This window comes from Entelurus aequoreus, linkage group LG20 (genome assembly GCF_033978785.1).
Source record: "Entelurus aequoreus isolate RoL-2023_Sb linkage group LG20, RoL_Eaeq_v1.1, whole genome shotgun sequence".
NCBI lineage: Eukaryota > Metazoa > Chordata > Actinopteri > Syngnathiformes > Syngnathidae > Entelurus > Entelurus aequoreus.
Window position 1 is genome coordinate 8,250,706 of NC_084750.1, and position 25,236 is coordinate 8,275,941.

At 44.5% G+C, this 25,236-nt stretch overlaps 1 protein-coding gene across 1 annotated transcript in view; it reads right to left on the minus strand.

The window, feature by feature from the left end:
* Positions 1 to 639: 639 nt before the first annotated feature.
* Positions 640 to 25,236, minus strand: part of trit1 (tRNA isopentenyltransferase 1) — a 68,111-nt gene continuing 43,514 nt past the window's right edge. The window contains exons 7-11 of the mRNA XM_062029324.1: positions 24,363 to 24,475; positions 24,217 to 24,294; positions 7,544 to 7,653; positions 2,785 to 2,902; positions 640 to 2,488 (exon numbers count right to left, since the gene is read on the minus strand). Of these exons, the coding sequence (XP_061885308.1) occupies positions 2,214 to 2,488; positions 2,785 to 2,902; positions 7,544 to 7,653; positions 24,217 to 24,294; positions 24,363 to 24,475 (694 nt within the window). The 3' untranslated portion in view covers positions 640 to 2,213. The remainder of the gene's footprint in view (positions 2,489 to 2,784; positions 2,903 to 7,543; positions 7,654 to 24,216; positions 24,295 to 24,362; positions 24,476 to 25,236) is intronic.

The following is a 25,236-nucleotide window of genomic DNA, read 5'->3' on the forward strand; positions in this document are numbered from 1 at the left end:
ACATACATGTTGTGTTCCCTTGTTTGAGTGTACATAAATGTTGTGTTCCCTAGTTTGAGTGTACATACATGTTGTGTTCCCTAGTTTGAGTGTACATACATGTTGTGTTCCCTAGTTTGAGTGTACATACATGTTGTGTTCCCTTGTTTGAGTGTACATACATGTTGTGTTCCCTAGTTTGAGTGTACATACATGTTGTGTTCCCTTGTTTGAGTGTACATACATGTTGTGTTCCCTAGTTTGAGTGTACATACATGTTGTGTTCCCTTGTTTGAGTGTACATACATGTTGTGTTCCCTAGTTTGAGTGTACATACATGTTGTGTTCCCTAGTTTGAGTGTACATACATGTTGTGTTCCCTAGTTTGAGTGTACATACATGTTGTGTTCCCTAGTTTGAGTGTACATACATGTTGTGTTCCCTTGTTTGAGTGTACATAAATGTTGTGTTCCCTAGTTTGAGTGTACATAAATGAAGGTGTGCGTTGCTGAGCCCGACCCGGACATCATCTGGACTTGACCTGGTATTAAAGGCCTATTGAAATGAGATGTTCTTATTTAAACGGGAATAGCAGATCCATTCTATGTGTCATACTTGATCATTTCGCGATATTGCCATATTTTTGCTGAAAGGATTTAGTAGAGAACATCGACGATAAAGTTGGCAACTTTTGGTTGCTGATAAAAAAGCCTTGCCTGTAGCGGAAGTAGCGTGACGTCACAGGTTGTGGAGCTCCTCACATCTGCACATTGTTTACAATCATGGCCACCAGCAGCGAAAGCGATTCGGACTGAGAAAGCGACGATTACCCCATTAATTTGAGCGAGGATGAAAGATTTGTGGATGAGGAAAGTGAGAGTGAAGGACTAGAGGGCAGTGGAAGCGATTCAGATAGGGAAGATGCTGTGAGAGGCGGGTGGGACCTGATATTCAGCTGGGAATGACTACAACAGTAAATAAACACAAGACATATATATACTCTATTAGCCACAACAAAACCAGGCTTATATTTAATATGCCACATAACAAACACCTCCCCACTCCCGTCCATATAACCCACCAATACAAATCAAACACCCGCACAACACACTCAATCCCACAGCCCAAAGTACCGTTCACCTCTGCAAAGTTCATACAGCACATATATTTCCCCAAAGTTACGTACGTGACATGCACATAGCGGCACGCACGTACGGGCAAGCGATCAAATGTTTGGAAGCCGCAGCTGCGTACTCACGGTACCGCGTCTGCGTATCCAACTCAAAGTCTTCCTGGTAAGAGTCTCTGTTGTCCCAGTTCTCCACAGGCCAATGGTAAAGCTTGACTGTCATCTTTCGGGAATGTAAACAATGAAACACCGGCTACGTGTTTGTGTTGCTGCAGCCGGCCGCTAATACACCGCTTCCCACCTACAGCTTTCTTCTTTGCTTTCTTCATTGTTCATTAAACAAATTGCAACAGATTCACCAACACAGATGTCCAGAATACTGTGGAATTTTGCCATGAAAAGAGACGGCTTAATAGCTGGCCACAATGCTGTCCCAAAATGTCCGCTACAATTCGTGACGTCACGCACAGACGTCATCATACAGAGACGTTTTCAGCAGAATATTTCCCGGGAAATTTAAAATGTCACTTTATAAGTTAACCCGGCCGTATTGGCATGTGTTGCAATGTTAAGATGTCATCATTGATATATAAACTATCAGACTGCGTGGTCGCTAGTAGTGGCTTTCAGTAGGCCTTTAAGAACCCTTTAAACAATATACTTTCATTGACAACCTGGTCTGGTGAAGATAAGGTCCTTTTTTAAATGTGCCAGCAGAAGACTTGGTGCTTGTTTCCATGTGCCAGCAGAAGACTTGGTGCTTGTTTCCATGTGCCAGCAGAAGACTTGGTGCTTGTTTCCATGTGCCAGCAGAAGACTTGGTGCTTGTTTCCATGTGCCAGCAGAAGACTTGGTGCTTGTTTCCATGTGCCAGCAGAAGACTTGGTGCTTGTTTCCATGTGCCAGCAGAAGACTTGGTGCTTGTTTCCATGTGCCAGCAGAAGACTTGGTGCTTGTTTCCATGTGCCAGCAGAAGACTTGGTGCTTGTTTCCATGTGCCAGCAGAAGACTTGGTGCTTGTTTCCATGTGCCAGCAGAAGACTTGGTGCTTGTTTCCATGTGCCAGCAGAAGACTTGGTGCTTGTTTCCATGTGCCAGCAGCTTGCTAGTGTGTGGTGTGAGTGGAGAGTTTTGTTTCACTCTCAACATCTGACGGAGAAACTGAAGGAGGAACTGTTGGAGGAACTGTTGGAGGAACTGAAGGAGGAGCTGAAGGAGGAACTGAAGGAGGAGCTGAAGGAGGAACTGAAGGAGGAGCTGAAGGAGGAGCTGAAGGAGGAACTGAAGGAGGAGCTGAAGGCTTACTCTGAGACTCCTTGCATTCACTTGTTCTCTTCTTCTTCCTCACCTGGAAGTGATGCTTCTTGGACTTGAGGTGAGCTGCAGGCAGAGATACACATCATGCTGACTTCACTAACACCATGGACATGGTTACTGTAGCACAGTGTGTGTGTGTGTGTGTGTGTGTGTGTGTGTGTGTGTGTGTGTGTGTGTGTGTGTGTGTGTGTGTGTGTGTGTGTGTGTGTGTGTGTGTGTGTGTGTGTGTGTGTGTGTGTGTGTGTGTGTGTGTGTGTGTGTGTGTGTGTGTGTGTGTGTGTGTGTGTGTGTGTGTGTGTGTGTGTGTGTGTGTGTGCGTGCGTGCGTGCGTGTGTGTGTGTGTGTGTGTGTGTTCTCACCGGCCCACTCCAGGTCTCCGATGATGACTTTGTGGCACAGGTGGCAGGTATGGTGGCTGCGTGTGTTTCCTGGCTCCGCCCCCTGCATCCTGATGGCGTTGACCGCGGGCTGCTCATGCTGAGGAAAATAAACACGTAAAAATAAAAAAGGCTCAAAAGTATTTGATTGTAAATTTGAATTGCTTATTTAAGTCAGTCAGAAGCCCAAAGAACGGAAAATGAGTCTGCATTGCAAACTCCTAAATAATAATAGGAATGTATTACTGGTTTTTAATAAGGAAAACAAGTTTAATACTACAAACTAACAACATAAAACAAGTTTAATACTACAAACTAACAACATAAAACAAGTTTAATACTACAAACTAACAACATAAAACAAGTTTAATACTACAAACTAACAACATAAAACAAGTTTAATACTATAAACTAACAACATAAAACAAGTTTAATACTATAAACTAACAACATAAAAAAAGTTTAATACTACAAACTAACAACATAAAACAAGTTTAATACTATAAACTAACAACATAAAACAAGTTTAATACTATAAACTAACAACATAAAAGAAGTTTAATACTACAAACTAACAACATCATTTGATATACTTTTAGACATTGTTAAAATATATTTCATATTTATATTCTTATAAGACAATCAAAATCACTTTTAGGAATGGGTAAAAAATAGTAATTATTAATATATATATATATATATATATATATATATATATATATATATATATATATATATATATATATATATATATATATATATATATGTATATATATATTGCCAAAAGTGTTTGTCCAGCCATCCAAATGATGAGAATCACTAATCACTAATCACAGGTGTATCAAATCAAGCACTTAGGCATGGAGACTGTTTCTGTGAAAGAATGGGCCGCTCTCAGTGATTTCCAGCATGGAACTGTCACAGGATGCCACCTGTGCAACAAATCCAGTCCTGACATTTCCTCCCTCCTAAATATTCCAAAGTCAACTTTATTCTAAGAGAAGTGAAGAGTTAGGGAACAACAGCAAGTCAGCCAGCAAGTGGTAGGCCACATAAAGTGACAGAGAGGTCAGCATAGTGCAAAGTGGTAGGCCACATAAAGTGACAGAGAGGTCAGCATAGTGCAAAGTGGTAGGCCACATAAAGTGACAGAGAGGTCAGCATAGTGCAAAGTGGTAGGCCACATAAAGTGACAGAGAGGTCAGCATAGTGCAAAGTGGTAGGCCACATAAAGTGACAGAGAGGTCAGCATAGTGCAAAGTGGTAGGCCACATAAAGTGACAGAGAGGTCAGCATAGTGCAAAGTGCTAGGCCACATAAAGTGACAGAGAGGTCAGCATAGTGCAAAGTGGTAGGCCACATAAAGTGACAGAGGTCAGCATAGTGCAAAGTGGTAGGCCACATAAAGTGACAGAGAGGTCAGCATAGTGCAAAGTGGTAGGCCACATAAAGTGACAGAGAGGTCAGCATAGTGCAAAGTGGTAGGCCACATAAAGTGACAGAGAGGTCAGCATAGTGCAAAGTGGTAGGCCACATAAAGTGACAGAGAGGTCAGCATAGTGCAAAGTGGTAGGCCACATAAAGTGACAGAGAGGTCAGCATAGTGCAAAGTGCTAGGCCACATAAAGTGACAGAGAGGTCAGCATAGTGCAAAGTGGTAGGCCACATAAAGTGACAGAGAGGTCAGCATAGTGCAAAGTGGTAGGCCACATAAAGTGACAGAGAGGTCAGCATAGTGCAAAGTGGTAGGCCACATAAAGTGACAGAGAGGGTCAGCATAGTGCAAAGTGGTAGGCCACATAAAGTGACAGAGAGGTCAGCATAGTGCAAAGTGGTAGGCCACATAAAGTGACAGAGAGGTCAGCATAGTGCAAAGTGGTAGGCCACATAAAGTGACAGAGAGGTCAGCATAGTGCAAAGTGGTAGGCCACATAAAGTGACAGAGCGGTCAGCATAGTGCAAAGTGGTAGGCCACATAAAGTGACAGAGAGGTCAGCATAGTGCAAAGTGGTAGGCCACATAAAGTGACAGAGAGGGTCAGCATAGTGCAAAGTGGTAGGCCACATAAAGTGACAGAGAGGTCAGCATAGTGCAAAGTGGTAGGCCACATAAAGTGACAGAGAGGTCAGCATAGTGCAAAGTGGTAGGCCACATAAAGTGACAGAGAGGTCAGCATAGTGCAAAGTGCTAGGCCACATAAAGTGACAGAGAGGTCAGCATAGTGCAAAGTGGTAGGCCACATAAAGTGACAGAGAGGTCAGCATAGTGCAAAGTGGTAGGCCACATAAAGTGACAGAGAGGTCAGCATAGTGCAAAGTGGTAGGCCACATAAAGTGACAGAGAGGGTCAGCATAGTGCAAAGTGGTAGGCCACATAAAGTGACAGAGAGGTCAGCATAGTGCAAAGTGGTAGGCCACATAAAGTGACAGAGAGGTCGGCATAGTGCAAAGTGGTAGGCCACATAAAGTGACAGAGAGGTCAGCATAGTGCAAAGTGGTAGGCCACATAAAGTGACAGAGAGGTCAGCATAGTGCAAAGTGGTAGGCCACATAAAGTGACAGAGAGGTCAGCATAGTGCAAAGTGGTAGGCCACATAAAGTGACAGAGAGGTCAGCATAGTGCAAAGTGGTAGGCCACATAAAGTGACAGAGAGGTCAGCATAGTGCAAAGTGGTAGGCCACATAAAGTGACAGAGAGGTCAGCATAGTGCAAAGTGGTAGGCCACATAAAGTGACAGAGAGGTCAGCATAGTGCAAAGTGGTAGGCCACATAAAGTGACAGAGAGGTCAGCATAGTGCAAAGTGGTAGGCCACATAAAGTGACAGAGAGGTCAGCATAGTGCAAAGACTTTCTGCACAGTCACTTGCTACACAGCTACACACTTCATGTCACCCTCCAATTAGCCCACCTACAGTACGCAGAGAGCTTCATGGAATGGCTTTCCATGGCCGAGCAGCAGCATCTAAGCCATACATCACCAAGTGCAATGCAAAGCGTGGGATGCGGTGGTGTAAAGGACATCACCACTGGACTCTAGAGCAGTGGAGACACCTTCTCTGGGCTGATGAATCACACTTTTACATCTGATGGAGCAGTCTGGCTTTGGAGGTTGCCAGGACAACGCTGCATTTCTCACTGCACTGTGCCCAGTGTGACATTTGGTGGAGGAGGAATTATGGTGTGGGGTTGTTTTTCCAGGAGTTGGGCTTGGCCACTTAGTTCCAGTGAAAGGAACTTTGAATGCTCCAGGATACCAAAACATTTTGGACAATTCCATGCTCCCAACCTTGTGGGAACAGTTTGTAGCGGCCCCTTCCTCCTCCAACATGACTGTGCACCCGTGCACAAAGCAAGGTCCATAAAGACATGGATGACAGAGTCTGCTGTGGATGAACTTGACTGGCCTGCACAGAGTCCTGACCTGAACCCCATAGAACACCTTTGGGATGAGACTGAGAGCCAGGCCTTCTCCACCATCATCAGTGTGTGACCTCACCAATGCACTTTAGGAAGAATGGTGGACAATTGCTATAAACACACTCTGCAACCTTGTGGACAGCCTTCCCAGAAGATATAAACACACTCTGCAACCTTGTGGACAGCCTTCCCAGAAGATATAAACACACTCTGCAACCTTGTGGACAGCCTTCCCAGAAGATATAAACACACTCTGCAACCTTGTGGACAGCCTTCCCAGAAGATATAAACACACTCTGCAACCTTGTGGACAGCCTTCCCAGAAGATATAAACACACTCTGCAACCTTGTGGACAGCCTTCCCAGAAGATATAAACACACTCTGCAACCTTATGGACAGCCTTCCCAGAAGAGTTGTAGCTGTAATAGCTGCAAAAGGTCATATTGACCCCTATGGGTTAGGAATGGGATGGCACTTCAACTTCATATGTCAGTCAAGGCAGGTGGCCAAATACTTTTGGCAATATATATATATATACCGTAATTTCCGGACTATAAGCCGCACCTGACTATAAGCCGCACCAGCTAAATTTAGGGGAAAATACAGATTGCTCCATATATAAGCCGCACCCGACTATAAGCCGCAGGGTTTTGATGTGTAATTACCGTAGTATATAGGGGTTCCTGCTACCACGGAGGGGATTGTCGGGACAGAGATGACTGTTTGGGAACGCAAAGCGTCCCATTTATTAACAATAAATCTTTCAATCTTTCAATCAAACTTTCACATCTTTGACATGGCGAACAGCATTCGTGCAGAGTACAAATAATACAACGGTGCAAAGTAATACAAAGTGCTCGCCTGTACGTTATCAAAATAACCAATAAGTCAGTCTTTAATCATTGTGTCATCGTCTTCCTCCTGCGTACTAAAACCACCGAAATCCTCTCCGTCGGTGTCGGAGAAGAACAGGCCGTAAATAAGCCGCACCCTTGTATAAGCCGCAGGGACCAGAACGAGGGGAAAAAGTAGCGGCTTATAGTCCGGAAATTACGGTATATATATATATATATATATATATATATATATATATATATATATATATATATATATATATATATATATATATATATATATGTATATATGTATATATATATATATATATATATATATATATATATATATATATATATATATATATATATATATATCTTGTGTGTGTGGTGTGGAAAAGGAAGAATGGACATACTCTTGTGTGTGGTGTGGAAAAGGCAGCTAAGGTGGAAGGAAGAGAGAAGGTATCCAGAAGAAGAGAGGCCATACCTTGCGGAGACTGTCCACTATCTGCAGTGCAGGCTTCACCACCGTCTCCTCCCATCTTGACACATCCGTCACATCCAGGCCGTACACTGATGGCACACACTCTCCAGGTCCTACACACACATGTTAATACTGTCACATCCAGGCCGTACACTGATGGCACACACTCTCCAGGTCCTACACACACAAACACGCACAAGCACGCACGCACACACACGCACGCACGCACACACACACACGCACACACACGCACGCACGCACACACACACGCGCGCACACACACACACACACACGCACACGCACGTACACACACACACGCACACGCACACGCACACAAACACACACACACAGGTCAATATAGTGGATGCAGCAAGTAGACGTGAGTGATCAATGTGCATCATAAACAAAGTAAAGTCTTTGATTAGTCATCTGGTAATATTACTGATCTGTCTTTGATTAGTCATCTGGTAATATTACTGATCTGTCTTTGATTAGTCATCTGGTAATATTACTGATCTGACAAGTCTTTGATTAGTCATCTGGTAATATTACTGAACTGTCTTTGATTAGTCATCTGGTAATATTACTGATCTGTCTTTGATTAGTCATCTGGTAATATTACTGATCTGACATGTCTTTGATTAGTCATCTGGTAATATTACTGATCTGACAAGTATTTGATTAGTCATCTGGTAATATTACTGATCTGACAAGTCTTTGATTAGTCATCTGGTAATATTACTGATCTGTCTTTGATTAGTCATCTGGTAATATTACTGACCTGACAAGTCTTTCATTAGTCATCTGGTAATATTACTGACCTGACAAGTCTTTGATTAGTCATCTGGTAATATTACTGACCTGACAAGTCTTTGATGAGTCATCTGGTAATATTACTGATCTGACAAGTATTTGATTAGTCATCTGGTAATATTACTGACCTGACAAGTCTTTGATTAGTCATCTGGTAATATTACTGATCTGTCTTTGATTAGTCATATGGTAATATTACTGATCTGACAAGTCTTTGATTAGTCATCTGGTAATATTACTGACCTGAAAAGTCTTTGATTAGTCATCTGGTAATATTACTGATCTGTCTTTGATTAGTCATCTGGTAATATTACTGACCTGACAAGTCTTTGATTAGTCATCTGGTAATATTACTGACCTGACAAGTATTTGATTAGTCATCTGGTAATATTACTGACCTGACAAGTATTTGATTAGTCATCTGGTAATATTACTGACCTGACAAGTCTTTGATTAGTCATCTGGTAATATTACTGACCTGACAAGTCTTTGATTAGTCATCTGGTAATATTACTGACCTGACAAGTCTTTGATTAGTCATCTGGTAATATTACTGACCTGACAAGTCTTTGATTAGTCATCTGGTAATATTACTGACCTGACAAGTCTTTGATTAGTCATCTGGTAATATTACTGACCTGACAAGTCTTTGATTAGTCATCTGGTAATATTACTGACCTGACAAGTCTTTGATTAGTCATCTGGTAATATTACTGACCTGACAAGTCTTTGATTAGTCATCTGGTAATATTACTGACCTGACAAGTCTTTGATTAGTCATCTGGTAATATTACTGACCTGACAAGTCTTTGATTAGTCATCTGGTAATATTACTGACCTGACGAGTCTTTGATTAGTCATCTGGTAATATTACTGACCTGACAAGTCTTTGATTAGTCATCTGGTAATATTACTGATCTGTCTTTGATTAGTCATCTGGTAATATTACTGACCTGACAAGTCTTTGATTAGTCATCTGGTAATATTACTGATCTGTCTTTGATTAGTCATCTGGTAATATTACTGATCTGTCTTTGATTAGTCATCTGGTAATATTACTGACCTGACAAGTCTTTGATTAGTCATCTGGTAATATTACTGACCTGACAAGTCTTTGATTAGTCATCTGGTAATATTACTGACCTGACAAGTCTTTGATTAGTCATCTGGTAATATTACTGACCTGAAAAGTCTTTGATTAGTCATCTGGTAATATTACTGATCTGTCTTTGATTAGTCATCTGGTAATATTACTGATCTGTCTTTGATTAGTCATCTGGTAATATTACTGACCTGACAAGTCTTTGATTAGTCATCTGGTAATATTACTGACCTGACAAGTCTTTGATTAGTCATCTGGTAATATTACTGACCTGACAAGTCTTTGATTAGTCATCTGGTAATATTACTGACCTGACACGTCTTTGATTAGTCATCTGGTAATATTACTGACCTGACAAGTCTTTGATTAGTCATCTGGTAATATTACTGACCTGACACGTCTTTGATTAGTCATCTGGTAATATTACTGACCTGACAAGTCTTTGATTAGTCATCTGGTAATATTACTGACCTGACAAGTCTTTGATTAGTCATCTGGTAATATTACTGACCTGACACGTCTTTGATTAGTCATCTGGTAATATTACTGACCTGACAAGTCTTTGATTAGTCATCTGGTAATATTACTGATCTGTCTTTGATTAGTCATCTGGTAATATTACTGACCTGACAAGTCTTTGATTAGTCATCTGGTAATATTACTGACCTGACAAGTCTTTGATTAGTCATCTGGTAATATTACTGATCTGTCTTTGATTAGTCATCTGGTAATATTACTGATCTGTCTTTGATTAGTCATCTGGTAATATTACTGACCTGACAAGTCTTTGATTAGTCATCTGGTAATATTACTGACCTGACAAGTCTTTGATTAGTCATCTGGTAATATTACTGACCTGACAAGTCTTTGATTAGTCATCTGGTAATATTACTGACCTGACACGTCTTTGATTAGTCATCTGGTAATATTACTGACCTGACAAGTCTTTGATTAGTCATCTGGTAATATTACTGACCTGACAAGTCTTTGATTAGTCATCTGGTAATATTACTGACCTGACACGTCTTTGATTAGTCATCTGGTAATATTACTGACCTGACAAGTCTTTGATTAGTCATCTGGTAATATTACTGATCTGTCTTTGATTAGTCATCTGGTAATATTACTGACCTGACAAGTCTTTGATTAGTCATCTGGTAATATTACTGACCTGACAAGTCTTTGATTAGTCATCTGGTAATATTACTGACCTGACAAGTCTTTGATTAGTCATCTGGTAATATTACTGACCTGACAAGTCTTTTATTAGTCATCTGGTAATATTACTGACCTGACAAATCTTTGATTAGTCATCTGGTAATATTACTGACCTGAAAAGTCTTTGATTAGTCATCTGGTAATATTACTGATCTGTCTTTGATTAGTCATATGGTAATATTACTGACCTGACAAGTCTTTGATTAGTCATCTGGTAATATTACTGACCTGACAAGTCTTTGATTAGTCATCTGGTAATATTACTGACATGACAAGTCGTTGATTAGTCATCTGGTAATATTACTGACCTGACAAGTCTTTGATTAGTCATCTGGTAATATTACTGACCTGACAAGTCTTTGATTAGTCATCTGGTAATATTACTGACCTGACAAGTCTTTGATTAGTCATCTGGTAATATTACTGACCTGACAAGCTGTTAGGAAAGGAGCAAGGCCTTTCAAGGAGGCAGTTATGGCACCCTCATATTATATATAGTACATATACACCTGATAGTATGTATGTGATTGTATTATGCTGATAGTATATATGTGACTGCATTATGCTGATAGTATGTATATGACTGTATTATGCTGATAGTATGTATGTGACTGTATTATGCTGATAGTATATATGTGACTATATTATGCTGATAGTATATATGTGACTGTATTATGCTGATAGTATGTATGTGACTGTATTATGCTGATAGTATATATGTGACTGTATTATGCTGATAGTATATACATTTAACCATGCAGCCCATTTTTCTTCAAGTGCCTCCTTATTGTGCATCTTGAAAGAGCCACACCACCATTTTTCAGAGAGTCCTGTATTTCAGCTGAAGTTATTTGTGGATTTTGTTTTGCATCTCCAACAATTTTCCTGGCAGTTGTGTCTGAAATCTTTGCTGGTCTACCTGAATCCTTCATTTACCACTTCTTAATCAGTGACAATTCCTTTGCCTTCCCCATGCCTCAGAATCCACAACCATGAGTGCAGCACTGGATGAAAGATGCACTGGTCTGTCAGAAGCCCAGAAAGTCACTGAGACATGGTATGTCATGACCCAGAAAGTCACTGAGACATGGTATGTCATGAGCCAGAAAGTCACTGAGACATGGTATGTCATGAGCCAGAAAGTCACTGAGACATGGTATGTCATGAGCCAGAAAGTCACTGAGACATGGTATGTCATGAGCCAGAAAGTCACTGAGACATGGTATGTCATGAGCCAGAAAGTCACTGAGACATGGTATGTCATGAGCCAGAAAGTCACTGAGACATGGTATGTCATGAGCCAGAAAGTCACTGAGACATGGTATGTCATGAGCCAGAAAGTCAGAGACATGGTATGTCATGAGCCAGAAAGTCACTGAGACATGGTATGTCATGAGCCAGAAAGTCACTGAGACATGGTATGTCATGAGCCAGAAAGTCACTGAGACATGGTATGTCATGAGCCAGAAAGTCACTGAGACATGGTATGTCATGACCCAGAAAGTCACTGAGACATGGTATGTCATGAGCCAGAAAGTCACTGAGACATGGTATGTCATGAGCCAGAAAGTCACTGAGACATGGTATGTCATGAACCAGAAAGTCACTGAGACATGGTATGTCATGACCCAGAAAGTCACTGAGACATGGTATGTCATGAACCAGAAAGTCACTGAGACATGGTATGTCATGATCTCGCCAGAAAGATGTCCAGGCATCGAGTAATTGTCTCTGGCCCCCTGCCTGCGAGAGGCAATGATGAGAGGTATAGCAGATTAGTCTCGCTTAACAAGTGGCTGGCTATCTACTGTAGGGAGCAGGGCCTAACATTTATTGATAACTGGCCCTCTTTCTGGGGCAAACCAGGCTTGCTGATGAGAGACGGCCTTCACCCTAACCAGGAAGGCGCCATCATCCTGTCTAGTAACATAGACTACTATTTAAGTCTCACTTGACTGACTACACTAGAGCAAGCCCGGTCACAGGCAATTACAATGTCTGTTAGTCCGGGTGAGGAGTCAGTTAAGCTAGAACTAGCCAGCGCCAGGCTGGATAATCCATGTACGCATAGCAATTCTCTTAGAATAATACACAATTCACATAATGTTTTTTCTGTTGTGTCTGTGTCAGAGGTGGACATGCATTCTACTGAGGTGGCAAATTATGATATGTCCAGTCTATTGCAGCACCAAGCAAACAACCGGAAAATTCCCGTCATATCAATTCCTAGATATGGTCGAAACTATTTAAAATGCACTACGCATAATAAACGCAACATTGTTAATATTGCCACTACGGATAATCTTAACAAAAACTCGTCAAAACAGCCCAATACCTAGAATATGGGCTTTTTAAACATAAGATCATTGTCTCCCAAGGCGTTATTGGTTAATGAGGTCATTAGAGACAACAATCTTAACGTCATTGGTCTTAGCGAAACCTGGCTCAAACCGGACGAATTTTTTGCGCTCAATGAGGCATCTCCTCCTAACTATACGAATGCGCATGTTGCCCGTCCTCTTAAAAGGGGAGGGGGTGTCGCACTAATATACAATGAAAATTTCAACCTTACCCCTAACCTAAATAATAAATATAAATCGTTTGAGGTGCTTACTATGAGGTCTGTCACACCGCTACCTCTCGACCTGGCTGTTATCTACCGCCCCCCTGGGCCCTATTCGGACTTTATCAGTGAATTCTCAGAGTTCGTTGCTGATCTAGTGACGCACGCCGACAATATAATCATAATGGGGGACTTTAATATCCATATGAATACCCCATCGGACCCTCAGTGCGTGGCGCTCCAAACCATAATTGATGGCTGTGGTCTTACACAAATAATACATGAACCCACGCATCGCAACGGTAATACAATAGATCTAGTGCTTGTCAGGGGTGTCACCACCTCCAAAGTTATGATACTTCCATATACTAAAGTAATGTCCGATCATTACCTTATAAAATTTGAAGTTTTGACTCTTTGTCAACAAGCTAATAATAATAATAACTGCTATAGCGGCCGCAACATTAATGCTGCCACAACGATGACTCTTGCTGACCTACTACCTTCGGTAATGGCACCATTCCCAAATTATGTCGGCTCTATTGATAACCTCACTAACAACTTTGACGATGCCTTGCGCGAAATTATTGATAGTATAGCACCGCTAAAGCAAAAAAGGGCCCCTAAAAGGCGCACCCCATGGTTTACAGAAGAAATTAGAGCTCATAAATTATCATGTAGAAAACTGGAACGCAAATGGCACGCGACTAAACTTGAGGTTTTCCATCAAGCATGGAGTGATAGTTTAATAACCTATAAACGCATGCTTACCTTAGCTAAAGCTAAATACTACTCAAATCTCATCCGCCTCAACAAAAACGATCCTAAATTTCTGTTTAGTACAGTAGCATCGCTAACCCAACAAGGGACTCCTCCCAGTAGCTCCACCCACTCGGCAGATGACTTTATGAATTTCTTTAATAAGAAAATTGAACTCATTAGAAAGGAGATTAAAGACAACGCATCCCAGCTACAACTGGGTTCTATTAACACAAATACGACTGTATATACGACGGACACTGCCCTCCAAAATAGTCTCTCTATTTTTGATGAAATAACATTAGAGGAATTATTACAGCGTGTAAGTGGGATAAAACAAACAACATGTTTACTTGACCCACTTCCTGGGAAACTTATCAAGGAACTGTTTGTATTATTAGGTCCATCAGTGTTAAATATTATAAACTTATCACTTTCCTCCGGCACTGTTCCCCTAGCATTCAAAAAAGCGGTTATTCATCCTCTGCTCAAAAGACCTAACCTCGATCCTGACCTCATGGTAAACTACCGACCGGTCTCCCACCTTCCGTTTATTTCCAAAATTCTCGAAAAAATTGTTGCACAGCAGCTAAATGAACACTTAGTGACTAACAATCTCTGTGAACCTTTTCAATCCGGTTTCAGGGCAAATCACTCTACGGAGACAGCCCTCGCAAAAATGACTAATGATCTATTGCTAACGATGGATTCTGATGCGTCATCTATGTTGCTGCTTCTTGATCTTAGCGCCGCTTTCGATACCGTCGATCATAATATTTTATTAGAGCGTATCAAAACACGTATTGGTATGTCAGACTTAGCCTTGTCTTGGTTTAACTCTTATCTTACTGACAGGATGCAGTGCGTCTCCCATAACAATGTGACCTCGGACTATGTCAAGGTAACGTGCGGAGTTCCCCAGGGTTCGGTTCTTGGCCCTGCACTCTTTAGTATTTACATGCTGCCGCTGGGTGACATCATACGCAAGTACGGTGTTAGCTTTCACTGTTATGCTGATGACACTCAACTCTACATGCCCCTAAAGCTGACCAACACGCCGGACTGTAGTCAGCTGGAGGCGTGTCTTAATGAAATTAAACAATGGATGTCCGCTAACTTTTTGCAACTCAACGCTAAGAAAACGGAAATGCTGATTATCGGTCCTGCTAGACACCAACATCTATTTAATAATACCACCTTAACATTTGACAACCAAACAATTAAACAAGGAGACTCGGTAAAGAATCTGGGTATTATCTTCGACCCAACTCTCTCGTTTGAGTCACACATTAAGAGTGTTACTAAAACGGCCTTCTTTCATCTCCGTAATATCGCTAAAATTCGTTCCATCTTGTCCACTAGCGACGCTGAGATCATTATTCATGCGTTCGTTACGTCTCGTCTCGATTACTGTAACGTTTTATTTTCGGGCCTCCCTATGTCTAGCATTAAAAGATTACAGTTGGTACAAAATGCGGCTGCAAGGCTTTTGACAAAAACAAGAAAGTTTGATCATATTACGCCTATACTGTATATACCTTTATATACATATATACCTATATATATGTACCTATACTGGCTCACCTGCACTGGCTTCCTGTGCACTTAAGATGCGACTTTAAGGTTTTACTACTTACGTATAAAATACTACACGGTTTAGCTCCAGCCTATCTCGCCGATTGTATTGTACCATATGTCCCGGCAAGAAATCTGCGTTCAAAGAACTCCGGCTTATTAGTGATTCCCAGAGCCAAAAAAAAGTCTGCGGGCTATAGAGCGTTTTCTATTCGGGCTCCAGTACTCTGGAATGCCCTCCCGGTAACAGTTAGAGATGCTACCTCAGTAGAAGCATTTAAGTCCCATCTTAAAACTCATTTGTATAATCTAGCCTTTAAATAGACCCCCCCCTTTTTAGACCAGTTGATCTGCCGTTTCTTTTCTTCTCTCCTCTTCTCCCCTGTCCCTTGCGAGGGGGAGTTGCATAGGTCCGGTGGCCATGGATGAAGTGCTGGCTGTCCAGAGCCGGGACCCCGGGTGGACCACTAGCCTGTGCATCGGTTAGGGACATCTCTGCGCTGCTGACCCGTCTCCGCTCGGGATGGTTTCCTGCTGGCCCCGCTGTGGACTGGACTCCCGCTGATGTGTTGGATCCACTGTGGACTGGACTTTCACAATGTTATGTCAGACCCACTCGACATCCGTTGCTTTCGGTCTCCCCTAGAGGGGGGGGGTTACCCACATATGCGGTCCTCTCCAAGGTTTCTCATAGTCATTCACCGACGTCCCACTGGGGTGAGTTTTTCCTTGCCCGTATGTGGGCTCTGTACCGAGGATGTCGTTGTGGCTTGTACAGCCCTTTGAGACACTTGTGATTTAGGGCTATATAAATAAACATTGATTGATTGATTGATTGAGGAGCCAGAAAGTCACTGAGACATGGTATGTCATGAGCCAGAAAGTCACTGAGACATGGTATGTCATGAGCCAGAAAGTCACTGAGACATGGTATGTCATGAGCCAGAAAGTCACTGAGACATGGTATGTCATGAGCCAGAAAGTCACTGAGACATGGTATGTCATGACCCAGAAAGTCACTGAGACATGGTATGTCATGAGCCAGAAAGTCACTGAGACATGGTATGTCATGAGCCAGAAAGTCACTGAGACATGGTATGTCATGAACCAGAAAGTCACTGAGACATGGTATGTCATGACCCAGAAAGTCACTGAGACATGGTATGTCATGAACCAGAAAGTCACTGAGACATGGTATGTCATGAGCCAGAAAGTCACTGAGACATGGTATGTCATGAGCCAGAAAGTCACTGAGACATGGTATGTCATGACCCAGAAAGTCACTGAGACATGGTATGTCATGAGCCAGAAAGTCACTGAGACATGGTATGTCATGAGCCAGAAAGTCACTGAGACATGGTATGTCATGAGCCAGAAAGTCACTGAGACATGGTATGTCATGAACCAGAAAGTCACTGAGACATGGTATGTCATGAACCAGAAAGTCACTGAGACATGGTATGTCATGAGCCAGAAAGTCACTGAGACATGGTATGTCATGACCCAGAAAGTCACTGAGACATGGTATGTCATGAGCCAGAAAGTCACTGAGACATGGTATGTCATGAACCAGAAAGTCACTGAGACATGGTATGTCATGACCCAGAAAGTCACTGAGACATGGTATGTCATGAACCAGAAAGTCACTGAGACATGGTATGTCATGAGCCAGAAAGTCACTGAGACATGGTATGTCATGAGCCAGAAAGTCACTGAGACATGGTATGTCATGAGCCAGAAAGTCACTGAGACATGGTATGTCATGAGCCAGAAAGTCACTGAGACATGGTATGTCATGAGCCAGAAAGTCACTGAGACATGGTATGTCATGAGCCAGAAAGTCACTGAGACATGGTATGTCATGAGCCAAAAAGTCACTGAGACATGGTATGCGTGTGTGTCTGATGCGTGTGTGTCTGATGTGTGTGTCTGATGCGTGTGTGTCTGATGTGTGTGTCTGATGCGTGTGCCTGATGCGTGTGTGTCTGATGCGTGTGTCTGATGCGTGTGTCTGATGCGTGTGTGTCTGATGTGTGTGTCTGATGCATGTGCCTGATGCGTGTGCCTGATGCGTGTGTCTGATGCGTGTGTGTCTGATGTGTGTGTCTGATGCGTGTGTGTCTGATGTGTGTGTCTGATGCGTGTGTGTCTGATGTGTGTGTCTGATGCGTGTGTGTCTGATGTGTGTGTCTGATGCGTGTGTGTCTGATGTGTGTGTCTGATGCGTGTGTCTGATGCGTGTGTGTCTGATGTGTGTGTCTGATGCGTGTGTCTGATGTGTGTGTCTGATGCGTGTGTGTCTGATGTGTGTGTCTGATGCGTGTGTGTCTGATGTGTGTGTCTGATGCGTGTGTGTCTGATGTGTGTGTCTGATGTGTGTGTCTGATGTGTGTGTCTGATGCGTGTGTCTGATGCGTGTGTGTCTGATGTGTGTGTCTGATGCGTGGGTCTGATGCGTGTGTCTGATGCGTGTGTGTCTGATGCGTGTGTGTCTGATGCGTGTGTGTCTGATGTGTGTGTCTGATGCGTGTGCCTGATGCATGTGTCTGATGCGTGTGTGTCTGATGTGTGTGTCTGATGCGTGTGCCTGATGCGTGTGTGTCTGATGTGTGTGTCTGATGCGTGTGTCTGATGCGTGTGTCTGATGCGTGTGTCTGATGCGTGTGTGTCTGATGCGTGTGTCTGATGCGTGTGTGTCTGATGTGTGTGTCTGATGCGTGTGTGTCTGATGTGTGTGTCTGATGCGTGTGTGTCTGATGTGTGTGTCTGATGCATGTGTGTCTGATGCGTGTGTGTCTGATGCGTGTGTGTCTGATGCGTGTGTGTCTGATGCGTGTGTCTGATGCGTGTGCCTGATGCGTGTGTGTCTGATGCGTGTGTCTGATGCGTGTGTGTCTGATGTGTGTGTGTCTGATGTGTGTGTCTGATGCGTGTGCCTGATGCGTGTGCCTGATGCGTGTGTCTGATGCGTGTGTGTCTGATGTGTGTGTCTGATGCGTGTGTGTCTGATGTGTGTGTCTGATGCGTGTGTCTGATGCGTGTGTGTCTGATGCGTGTGTGTCTGATGTGTGTGTCTGATGCGTGTGTCTGATGCGTGTGTCTGATGTGTGTGTCTGATGCGTGTGTGTCTGATGCGTGTGTGTCTGATGTGTGTGTCTGATGCGTGTGTGTCTGATGCGTGTGTGTCTGATGTGTGTGTCTGATGCGTGTGTCTGATGCGTGTGTGTCTGATGTGTGTGTCTGATGTGTGTGTCTGATGTGTATGTCTGATGCGTGTGTCTGATGCGTGTGTGTCTGATGTGTGTGTCTGATGTGTGTGTCTGATGTGTGTGTCTGATGCGTGTGTGTCTGATGTGTGTGTCTGATGCGTGTGTGTCTGATGTGTGTGTCTGATGCGTGTGTGTCTGATGTGTGTGTCTGATGCGTGTGTCTGATGCGTGTGTCTGATGTGTGTGTCTGGTGCGTGTGTCTGATGCGTGTGTCTGATGCGTGTGTCTGATGCGTGTGTGTCTGATGTGTGTGTCTGATGCGTGTGTGCCTGATGTGTGTGTCTGATGCGTGTGTCTGATGCGTGTGTGTCTGATGTGTGTGTCTGAAGCGTGTGTGTCTGATGCGTGTGTCTGATGCGTGTGTCTGATGTGTGTCTGATGTGTGTGTCTGATGCGTGTGTGTCTGATGCGTGTGTGTCTGATGTGTGTGTCTGATGCGTGTGTGTCTGATGTGTGTGTCTGATGCGTGTGTGTCTGATGTGTGTGTCTGATGTGTGTGTCTGATGTGTGTGTCTGATGCTTGTGTGTCTGATGTGTGTGTCTGATGTGTGTGTCTGATGCGTGTGTGTCTGATGTGTGTGTCTGATGTGTGTGTCTGATGCGTGTGTGTCTGATGTGTGTGTCTGATGCGTGTGTTTCTGATGTGTGTGTCTGATGCGTGTGTTTCTGATGCGTGTGTCTGATGTGTGTGTCTGATGCGTGTGTGTCTGATGTGTGTGTCTGATGCGTGTGTGTCTGATGTGTGTGTCTGATGCGTGTGTCTGATGCGTGTGTGTCTGATGTGTGTGTCTGATGTGTGTGTGTCTGATGTGTGTGTCTGATGTGTGTGTCTGATGCGTGTGTGTCTGATGTGTGTGTCTGATGCGTGTGTCTGATGTGTGTCTGATGTGTGTGTCTGATGTGTGTGTCTGATGTGTGTGTGTCTGATGCGTGTGTCTGATGCGTGTGTGTCTGATGTCTGTGTCTGATGCGTGTGTGTCTGATGTGTGTGTCTGATGCGTGTGTGTCTGATGTGTGTGTCTGATGTGTGTGTCTGATGCGTGTGTCTGATGCGTGTGTGTCTGATGTGTGTGTCTGATGTGTGTGTCTGATGTGTGTGTCTGATGCGTGTGTGTCTGATGTGTGTGTCTGATGCGTGTGTGTCTGATGTGTGTGTCTGATGCGTGTGTCTGATGCGTGTGTGTCTGATGCGTGTGTCTGATGTGTGTGTCTGATGTGTGTGTCTGATGTGTGTGTGTCTGATGTGTGTGTCTGATGCGTGTGTGTCTGATGTGTGTGTCTGATGCGTGTGTTTCTGATGTGTGTGTCTGATGCGTGTGTCTGATGCGTGTGTCTGATGTGTGTGTCTGATGCGTGTGTGTCTGATGTGTGTGTCTGATGCGTGTGTGTCTGATGTGTGTGTCTGATGTGTGTGTCTGATGCGTGTGTCTGATGCGTGTGTGTCTGATGTGTGTGTCTGATGCGTGTGTGTCTGATGTGTGTGTCTGATGCGTGTGTGTCTGATGTGTGTGTCTGATGCGTGTGTCTGATGCGTGTGTGTCTGATGCGTGTGTCTGATGCGTGTGTGTCTGATGTGTGTGTCTGATGCGTGTGTCTGATGCGTGTGTGTCTGATGTGTGTGTCTGATGCGTGTGTGTCTGATGTGTGTGTCTGATGCGTGTGTGTCTGATGTGTGTGTCTGATGCATGTGTCTGATGTGTGTGTCTGATGTGTGTGTCTGATGCGTGTGTGTCTGATGTGTGTGTCTGATGCGTGTGTGTCTGATGTGTGTGTCTGATGCGTGTGTGTCTGATGTGTGTGTCTGATGCGTGTGTGTCTGATGTGTGTGTCTGATGTGTGTGTCTGATGTGTGTGTCTGATGCGTGTGTGTCTGATGTGTGTGTCTGATGTGTGTGTCTGATGTGTGTGTCTGATGCGTGTGTGTCTGATGTGTGTGTCTGATGCGTGTGTGTCTGATGTGTGTGTCTGATGCGTGTGTGTCTGATGTGTGTGTCTGATGCGTGTGTCTGATGCGTGTGTCTGATGTGTGTGTCTGGTGCGTGTGTCTGATGCGTGTGTCTGATGCGTGTGTCTGATGCGTGTGTGTCTGATGTGTGTGTCTGATGCGTGTGTGCCTGATGTGTGTGTCTGATGCGTGTGTGTCTGATGTGTGTGTCTGATGCGTGTGTGTCTGATGTGTGTGTCTGAAGCGTGTGTGTCTGATGTGTGTCTGATGCGTGTGTCTGATGTGTGTCTGATGTGTGTGTGATGTGTGTGTCTGATGTGTGTGTCTGATGCGTGTGTGTCTGATGCGTGTGTGTCTGATGCGTGTGTGTCTGATGTGTGTGTGTCTGATGTGTGTGTCTGATGTGTGTGTCTGATGCTTGTGTGTCTGATGTGTGTGTCTGATGTGTGTGTCTGATGTGTGTGTCTGATGCGTGTGTGTCTGATGTGTGTGTCTGATGTGTGTGTCTGATGCGTGTGTGTCTGATGTGTGTGTCTGATGCGTGTGTTTCTGATGTGTGTGTCTGATGCGTGTGTCTGATGCTTGTGTGTCTGATGTGTGTGTCTGATGCGTGTGTGTCTGATGTGTGTGTCTGATGCGTGTGTGTCTGATGTGTGTGTCTGATGCGTGTGTCTGATGCGTGTGTGTCTGATGTGTGTGTCTGATGCGTGTGTGTCTGATGTGTGTGTCTGATGCGTGTGTGTCTGATGTGTGTGTCTGATGTGTGTCTGATGTGTGTGTCTGATGTGTGTGTCTGATGTGTGTGTGTCTGATGCGTGTGTCTGATGTGTGTGTCTGATGCGTGTGTGTCTGATGTGTGTGTCTGATGCGTGTGTGTCTGATGTGTGTGTGTCTGATGTGTGTGTCTGATGTGTGTGTCTGATGCGTGTGTCTGATGCGTGTGTGTCTGATGCGTGTGTCTGATGCGTGTGTCTGATGTGTGTGTCTGATGCGTGTGTGTCTGATGTGTGTGTCTGATGTGTGTGTCTGATGTGTGTGTCTGATGCGTGTGTCTGATGCGTGTGTGCCTGATGTGTGTGTCTGATGCGTGTGTCTGATGTGTGTGTCTGATGCGTGTGTGTCTGATGTGTGTGTCTGATGCGTGTGTGTCTGATGTGTGTGTCTGATGCGTGTGTCTGATGTGTGTCTGATGTGTGTGTCTGATGTGTGTGTCTGATGCGTGTGTGTCTGATGTGTGTGTCTGATGTGTGTGTCTGATGCGTGTGTGTCTGATGTGTGTGTCTGATGCGTGTGTGTCTGATGTGTGTGTCTGATGCGTGTGTCTGATGTGTGTCTGATGTGTGTGTCTGATGTGTGTGTCTGATGCGTGTGTGTCTGATGTGTGTGTCTGATGCGTGTGTGTCTGATGCGTGTGTGTCTGATGTGTGTGTCTGATGCGTGTGTGTCTGATGTGTGTGTCTGATGTGTGTGTCTGATGCTTGTGTGTCTGATGTGTGTGTCTGATGTGTGTGTCTGATGCGTGTGTGTCTGATGTGTGTGTGTCTGATGCGTGTGTGTCTGATGTGTGTGTCTGATGCGTGTGTCTGATGCGTGTGTGTCTGATGCGTGTGTGTCTGATGCGTGTGTCTGATGTGTGTGTCTGGTGCGTGTTTCTGATGCGTGTGTCTGATGCGTGTGTCTGATGCGTGTGTGTCTGATGTGTGTGTCTGATGCGTGTGTGCCTGATGTGTGTGTCTGATGCGTGTGTGCCTGATGTGTGTGTCTGATGTGTGTGTCTGATGTGTGTGTCTGATGCGTGTGTGTCTGATGTGTGTGTCTGATGTGTGTGTCTGATGCGTGTGTCTGATGTGTGTGTCTGATGCGTGTGTCTGATGTGTGTGTCTGATGCGTGTGTGTCTGATGTGTGTGTCTGATGCGTGTGTCTGATGTGTGTCTGATGTGTGTGTCTGATGTGTGTGTCTGATGCGTGTGTGTCTGATGTGTGTGTCTGATGCGTGTGTGTCTGATGTGTGTGTCTGATGCGTGTGTGTCTGATGTGTGTGTCTGATGTGTGTGTCTGATGCGTGTGTGTCTGATGTGTGTGTCTGATGTGTGTGTCTGATGTGTGTGTCTGATGCGTGTGTGTCTGATGCGTGTGTCTGATGCGTGTGTGTCTGATGTGTGTGTCTGATGCGTGTGTCTGATGCGTGTGTCTGATGCGTGTGTGTCTGATGTGTGTGTCTGATGCGTGTGTCTGATGCGTGTGTCTGATGCGTGTGTCTGGTGCGTGTGTCTGGTGCGTGTGTCTGATGCGTGTGTCTGATGCGTGTGTCTGATGCGTGTGTGTCTGATGTGTGTGTCTGATGCGTGTGTGCCTGATGTGTGTGTCTGATGCGTGTGTGCCTGATGTGTGTGTCTGATGCGTGTGTGTCTGATGTGTGTGTCTGATGTGTGTGTCTGATGCGTGTGTCTGATGTGTGTGTCTGATGCGTGTGTCTGATGCGTGTGTCTGATGCGTGTGTCTGATGTGTGTGTCTGATGCGTGTGTGTCTGATGTGTGTGTCTGATGCGTGTGTTTCTGATGTGTGTGTCTGATGCGTGTGTCTGATGCGTGTGTCTGATGTGTGTGTCTGATGTGTGTCTGATGTGTGTGTCTGATGCGTGTGTCTGATGTGTGTGTCTGATGCGTGTGTCTGATGCGTGTGTCTGATGCGTGTGTCTGATGCGTGTGTGTCTGATGCGTGTGTCTGATGTGTGTGTCTGATGCGTGTGTCTGATGCGTGTGTGTCTGATGCGTGTGTCTGATGCGTGTGTCTGATGCGTGTGTCTGATGTGTGTGTCTGATGCGTGTGTCTGATGTGTGTGTCTGATGCGTGTGTCTGATGCGTGTGTCTGATGCGTGTGTCTGATGCGTGTGTCTGATGCGTGTGTCTGATGCGTGTGTCTGATGCGTGTGTCTGATGTGTGTGTCTGATGCGTGTGTCTGATGCGTGTGTGTCTGATGCGTGTGTCTGATGTGTGTGTCTGATGCGTGTGTCTGATGCGTGTGTGTCTGATGCGTGTGTCTGATGTGTGTGTCTGATGCGTGTGTCTGATGCGTGTGTGTCTGATGCGTGTGTGTCTGATGTGTGTGTCTGATGTGTGTGTCTGATGTGTGTGTCTGATGTGTGTGTCTGATGCGTGTGTCTGATGTGTGTGTCTGATGCGTGTGTCTGATGTGTGTGTCTGATGCGTGTGTCTGATGCGTGTGTGTCTGATGCGTGTGTCTGATGCGTGTGTGTCTGATGCGTGTGTCTGATGTGTGTGTCTGATGCGTGTGTGTCTGATGCGTGTGTGTCTGATGTGTGTGTCTGATGTGTGTGTCTGATGTGTGTGTCTGATGTGTGTGTCTGATGTGTGTGTCTGATGTGTGTGTCTGATGCACACATACCAAGTAGCATGATGGAAACTCACGTTTAAGGAATCGGTTGCGGACCCACTTGTTCTGCTTGCGAGCGTAGCGTCTGGTAGCCATCTTTAAAGCTTCTACACCTGAAGTGAGCATCAAAAGGTGTCACTAAACATGGAGGAGGAGCATCCTTCAATGTCAACTTGTTGACCTTTGTTTCTCAGCACTTCTCTCTCCTGCTGGGTGATGCTTTCAGGTGCCGTCAGGTATTTGTGGAACTCTTTGAAGCCAATGGACTGGAATATTCCGTGCTGGTAGTTGGGACTGAGAAGACAAGGGAGCAGAGATGAGTGGGTAGACACCACCAATCACAACCTCCTACCAGAGATGATCTACCACCAAACACAACCTCCTACCAGAGATGAGTGGGTAGACACCACCAAACACAACCTCCTACCAGAGATGAGTGGGTAGACACCACCAAACACAACCTCCTACCAGAGATGAGTGGGTAGACACCACCAAACACAACCTCCTACCAGAGATGAGTGGGTAGACACAACCAAACACAACCTCCTACCAGAGATGAGTGGGTAGACACAACCAAACACAACCTCCTACCAGAGATGTGTGGGTAGACACCAGCAAACACAACCTCCTACCAGAGATGAGTGGGTAGACACCACCAAACACAACCTCCTACCAGAGATGAGTGGGTAGACACCAGCAAACACAACCTCCTACCAGAGATGAGTGGGTCGACACCACCAATCACAACCTCCTACCAGAGATGAGTGGGTAGACACCAGCAATCGCAACCTCCTACCAGAGATGAGTGGGTAGACACCACCAAACACAACCTCCTACCAGAGATGAGTGGGTAGACACCACCAAACACAACCTTCTACCAGAGATGAGTGGGTAGACACCACCAATCACAACCTCCTACCAGAGATGAGTGGGTAGACACCACCAAACACAACCTCCTACCAGAGATGTGTGGGTAGACACCAGCAAACACAACCTCCTACCAGAGATGAGTGGGTAGACACCACCAAACACAACCTCCTACCAGAGATGAGTGG